Raw genomic sequence first — 6,000 nt, 5'->3', positions numbered from 1 at the left:
AGGAGGAGTCCAATGATGCCACTGGGGAGAGAAGAAAAAGGTGTGTAACATACCAAGTATGACAGACGCTTCAGATCGCCTGAAATCGTGATGTCTGTAAACAGGCTTTTGTGTCTTTTATATCAGAGTTTCTGTTTAATGGTGTTGAATGGCATTAAGTCTGACAGTTGGGGAATGACAGTGGCAAGACATGAGCTCAATTGCCCACAACCAGGTCCATCAGCACGAGGCAGCAGCGCTCTCGGCGTTTTCTTTAATGCTGCAGTAAAACCATGACCCAAGTGATAATTTCTTACACTTAGCTACACCATGTTTTTGAAAAGAATATGTGTGTGTGTGTATGTGTGTGCGCGCGTGTGTATGAAGTCACATATTGTAGCTGCATTCTGGGAGAGTTTGGTTGCCTCTCATTCCTTTGCATATTTGAGAGGAGGAAACAAAAGATGGTCTTGTCTTGATGTTCTTTATGGGTTCTCTTCCTTTTAAAAAGGAAAACCACATAACCTAACGATACTCAAATGTGTGCAATAGTAGGCCAGGTGATAGAGCTACATTCCTGCAGGCATGCTTTTCCAAATTTCCCTAAGTACAGGAATTGTCAAAGGAGCCACTTAGATTTCAACAAATGATCTCTTCAAGGGATTGTGAAGGTGATCTGTCAATCAATCATGTGTTATTCACACCCTTCTTCTTGTGTTCATAAAAACACTGCTCAGGGGCCATGCTGTGGTAGGATAAAATTCATTTTCCTACAAAAACCCAGAAGACACTTGAGGAATGAATCCACGAAGCCTTAGACAGCAATTTCATTTTTTTAAACTGACTTTTAATAACTCAAGCTATACTACAATAATACTTTGTTTTTGCTGTCTGGATACCTGGGCTGCATTTGTATCTCCACAATGGTACTCTGCACAATTAATAGTTCTACTGAGTGAAAGGGAAAGGGACATTATCACTAATTAAGAAGAGGGGAAAGAGCTGTGATGTGAGACACCTGTAATCCAAGCCCTGTCCTGATTGTAAAAGCAGTGCCTGTTCCCTCATGACATTAGCGGCTGCCTTCAAATCTGTCATCAGAGACACTGATGCTCCTTTGGTAGCGTGCAAGGAAAAGCCTAGCATATTCTTACTTTTCTGAGCAGCATACCTTTTTAAAATGAAAATCCGTCATCCTATCTACCTTGGTTTTGAATGAAGTGGGTGAGGGAGGAGTCCTTCACATCCAAAGACTTGCAGCCAGTGCGTGGGTCAGAACGGTCCGTGGGACAGTGAGCTGGGAGACGGGGAATGTCTTTCTGTTCTCTTCTCAAGAAAGGGCAGCTCTTGGCACTCATAGTCAGGGAACACTCAGAAGCCTCCGCCACTCGCTCCTCTCACTTTCTTAGAGAGGCAAGGGATAGTGTTTAGACAAGAGAGGCCAATGAAGAAAACTGATTCCTACCCGGGGGACCCTAACATCTTCACCCTGACTTACCGTTTCCAGCTACTGTTGGAGTTCCGTCATCCCACATGTCTAATCCTCACAGCGAGAGGCTCCTACATTCTTAGATTCGCAAGAGGAACTCAGGGGATCTTCTGGTGCATTGTAAAGACAAGGAAAGCAGAACTTAAAGAGAAATTACTTGTACCAGTTACTACTGAAGAGAGCTGCTGTATCTTTAAGCTCCTATCCTTAGCATCTCTTTGTTTTAATAATGTAGTTTTTGGTTTTCAGTTTTGTTCTTTTGAACATTTATGTACATCAGAAAGTGTTCTAGCTGTTCTTGTTTTGAAAGAGCAATTTGCCTGAAGCCGAGGGGTTCAAACAATGCTGCACATTTCCACGTCCAACACTGATTGCAGACTAATAACAAGCATTGTGAATTCCGTAAGTCCTCGGCCTGATTCTACACATTCCAACCACCATTCAGGACTAAAGAGTCGGGAGCATAAATCGCCACATAATCATAATCTATAAAAATACTGCCTAGAGTACACTAAAAAACTCTCAATAAATAAATAGCAGACATTTTCTTTATGAAAATCGTTGGAGATGTGCTCTTCAGAATCATGTTCGTTCTTTCAGGCCTTTACAAATCACAGAGTGTGACAAATGACACCAATTATTGGTCAGGTTAGGCTATAACCTGATAGAAAAGTCTTTTGACGTGGACATCTGTAAAGAAATGCAATTAAAGGTGTTGGGCTGCTCCTGTTTCGGTTTCGAAGGCAATACTTCCACCCTGGAGTGTTCCTAGCCGCCATGGCAGTGTCGCTGAATCGGTACTCATGAGGATGTGCTGGTCTTGGGCCGTGGGGTTCTGTCCATGGTGCTGAACCGCACCACTGTCCAGCTCCCATTCCCGGCCTGGAGTTCAAGTCCTTCCTCTGGGGGCTGATGGCGTTCAAACCTCAGAACACAGGCTTCTCCTCAGCGTGATTCACAGCAGGTGGCTCTGGTTTCCAGTCTGGCTGGAAAAAGCGAATGTTGAATGTCCGTGCCCAGTTCTTAAACACCCGTTTCTCTGTGATGAAACGGTGGTGACTGCCCTTGCGTCCTCGCTCGTGCGAGAGGTACATTGTACATTCATCGGGTCCAGAAGGCTCATAGTAATGATAAGGTACTGAAGGGTGCTTAGGATCCCTGTGGGAGGAAGGGGAGATCACTATTAAAGCAGAAGAGAGCAGAAACAAAATGAAAACCCAAACCACACACAACATAAAACGTGCTTTTTTTAATTGTCCAATTCAAGAAGGATGTTACTCTTATAAACTCATAAACATAAATCAGATTTTCTCATCAAATGAACTTCAGCCGACAGTTTTCCTGGTGTGGGGGCAATAAGAGAACACAAAGGGTTTTGAGGCTGTAAAACAAGTGTGGCCTCAGAGAGCTTGGGCATGTACTGTTGGATGTTCAGGTCTCCTGCTTTAGGCACAACATACATGAGTCGTGACACTAACGTTTCTAGTTCCCCACAGCCAGAACGCTTCAGAAACCAAACCAAAACCAGTCTGTCTGCCTGCCTCTGCAGCATCCTATATCCACAGGGGCTTCCCAGTGAGCAGGATTTCAAGGACAGTCCATGCCCTGGCTCCTCTCTGGAGCCCTGCTCTAAGCCACCCCAGCCTTGCTCGCTCTGCTTCAGGCACACTGAACTTCTGACTGTCAGCTGTACCCACTTTGTCCCTAAGGCAGAGCCTTTGCCCTTGAGGAAGGCCACTGTCTGGAATCTTCCTTGTGAGTTCCTCCTTCTCCCTGTTGGAAATCAAACGCACCCTCCATGTGGTGGTTTGAATATGAATGATCCCCATGGGGGCAGATATTTGAAGGTTTGGGTCCCAGTTGGCGGGCTGATTAGGATTAGGGGGTGTGGCCTTGTTGGAGAGAGTGTGTCACTGGGGGTGGGGAGAAGGGGTAAGGCTTCAAAAGCCCAGGCCAGGTGCAGTCTCACTCTCTCTGCTTCCTGTTTATGGACCAGGATATAAGCTCTCAGCTACTGCTTCAGCACCATGTCTGCCTGCATGTTACCATGCTTCCTGCCATGATGGTCATGGACTAACCCCTGAAACTTTCGGTTCTGAGCTGCCTTAGTCATGGTGTCGCATCATAGCTATAGGACAATAACTAAGACACTCCTTGAATCCTCACCTTCTGTCCCCTTCGCTCACCTGTCAGTTTCCTTGGTGAATTAATCTCCTTGAAGCTACTCTTGCTTACCTACCTATTGTCTGCTGCGAGGAGAGAGATTTATCTCGTTTCTGGGACTGGGCCTAGTACGGAGGTAATAAGCAATGTTTGAGTCTCTGTCCTTGGGTAGAGTGAGCAGTTGCATGCCACATCACTACAGAAAATTTGTCCTCTGCTGACTCTAAGTCTGATTTCATGGAGTAAAAAGAAGACAGCCGGCAGGCAGTCACTGCTTTATTCTTAGTTTTGTAGATGGACCCTATGTCCAGCGTCTAGTGTCTCTTGGTCTAGAAATTCCCAACTCTCCCATCACTTCAGGGGAGACCGACAGTCTTAGCATGTTTATACTATATCCCCCATCTCTGCCTCAGAAAGGAATATTTGATCAATTTCTTCAAGGTGGTAGACCCAGTTCTAACATACGTGTGCCTGTGTTGGGAGGGGGTACCTTGTTATAAAGAGAACCATGTGCTCTGGTGTTAGGCTTGTCTCCATTCTAGAATAGTGCTCCCACTCCTTCCGGGTCTGAACAGTAGACAACTGGCTCCATCAAGGCTTGTATCAGACAACCTTTGCTGTTCTGAGCCACTAGAAATGTCCAGTCTGCTGCCATGTGTATCCCAAGATAGCTGTGACTACAGCCTAACACATGTGTAGACCACAATGGCATGTCACAAGGTCAGTAGGTCAGACACTCCTGCTAGAGGAAGGAGCAGGCTGCTCAGTAAGACTCTGCAGTTGTTTTTCAAAACCTGATGCCTGAGGGCCTTCCTCTAAGACAGCAGCTATCCCCCAGATGCTCCCCCCTGCTAGCTACCCTCCTGTTCTTTTTCTTTGGAGGAGATCAATACTCAAATGAGTTTTAGAGTTACAGTCAGTCTTCCTGGAGTCAGAAAACCAAGTCTTTTATCAGGGGAGGTGTCAACTCTGTGGCTCTGACAACAATAAACCCCTGGGCAGCTTCTCCTCTTAGGTTAAAGTTGTTCCAGGGAGAGAGATGTGTTTTCTTCATGCTAGCCCAGATGCTGTGCTTGGTTAACCCTTTGCATCTCTAAGATAAGCCTGACTTGGGTCAGGGGCTGCTCACCTGCCCCTTCAGTCTGCAGATTTTAACGACTCCCTACCCTAGGAGGGCTTGGAACAGAGTGCATTTCAGTAGAAAACATTTCTAACACAGAAGAGTCACGATGGAGAAAACTCGGGTTGGAACAGTCCACTACCTATAAACAACAAGCAAAGGGACAGAGAGCTTTCACCGTGAACCATGCCTGTAGTTACAGCACTTAAGAGGATGAGGCAGGAGAATCACTGTGAGTTCCAGGCTAGCCTGGATTATAGAGGGGCACCTTCTATAAAGCAAACATAAAACACCAGCAATAAGTAAATAAATCAAATCTCAAACAAGCAAACAAAATAACAAGGGATAGATGTGTGAAATCCATCCCTGCAGGGTCATATAGCATGACTGGGGAAGGCTGCCAAATTCATTCTGCCACGCTATTACAGGGGCTAATCTTCTCTTTCATATCAAATCAGCTTTTTAAATGTGATTCACCTAGGTTTTAGGCATCTTATTGGCACCAATCTTCTAAAGAAACAATTAGGTTTCTAAAAATATCATGTGATGGATGGAGCAGCTGGGAATAGAGGGTAATGGGAAGTCAGCTAGCGGATGCTAGGGATCAATTTCCTTATCCAAGAGGACCATCACTTTGAATGAAAGCCTATTGGGTTCCATATTGACCACCTACAGGGAGACTAGATTTATGGATTTGGGTACCGTGGTTTCAGAGGTGTGCAAGTGGCCACTCATGTAAGTGAAGTTGTTTTCATCTTTGAACACTTTGTCCAAAGAATTGCAGAGCCCTTAGCTGGCCTTGGGAATGCAGAGCTGAGGCAGGGTAGGACCTGCCCTCTCGGATGGGAGTCTACCTTTCCCTTCAGAAAGTCCTCCCTTGCTTCAGGTTGTAAGCTTGTTTGTCGCATCTCCAATACGCCTTTTCCTCTACCTGTTCTCACCCCGTGAAAACCATCACTGTCTGTGAATTTCCATAAACAAAGGTTGTACTCAAAGGGATGCGGTGCTGGACTCCGTGTCTGGGGCCAGGGAAATAGAAGAGGCTGGGCTGCGGCAGATGGGTCCAGAGTAAGTTCCCCTCCCTGCCGTAACTCCCCAAAGCCCACAGTGAGTTCTACAGAGCAACCGAAGGAGGATTGGTTTGCTCTTTTTTTTTTTTTTTTTCTTTTTAGAGAGAGCAGGTGAGGAGAGCGAAGGAACTAGCGTGCAGTGCTGACGGGATCATTCTGGTTTGAGTCATACAGAGAGG

General features: G+C 45.8%; 1 protein-coding gene across 1 annotated transcript in view; it reads right to left on the bottom strand.

Annotated features, from left to right (window-relative positions):
* Nucleotides 1-876: 876 nt before the first annotated feature.
* The window catches only part of St6galnac5 (ST6 N-acetylgalactosaminide alpha-2,6-sialyltransferase 5), a 134,213-nt gene continuing 129,089 nt past the window's right edge, over nt 877-6,000 (bottom strand). The window contains exon 5 of the mRNA XM_050149545.1: nt 877-2,626. Coding sequence (XP_050005502.1) covers nt 2,395-2,626 — 232 coding nt within the window. The 3' untranslated portion in view covers nt 877-2,394. The remainder of the gene's footprint in view (nt 2,627-6,000) is intronic.

The sequence above is a fragment of the Alexandromys fortis genome, unplaced genomic scaffold (genome assembly GCF_014885135.2).
Source record: "Alexandromys fortis isolate MF-2015 unplaced genomic scaffold, M_Fortis_MF-2015_v1.1 scaffold_68, whole genome shotgun sequence".
Classification (NCBI taxonomy): domain Eukaryota; kingdom Metazoa; phylum Chordata; class Mammalia; order Rodentia; family Cricetidae; genus Alexandromys; species Alexandromys fortis.
This window is presented reverse-complemented; position numbering and strand designations above follow the sequence as displayed.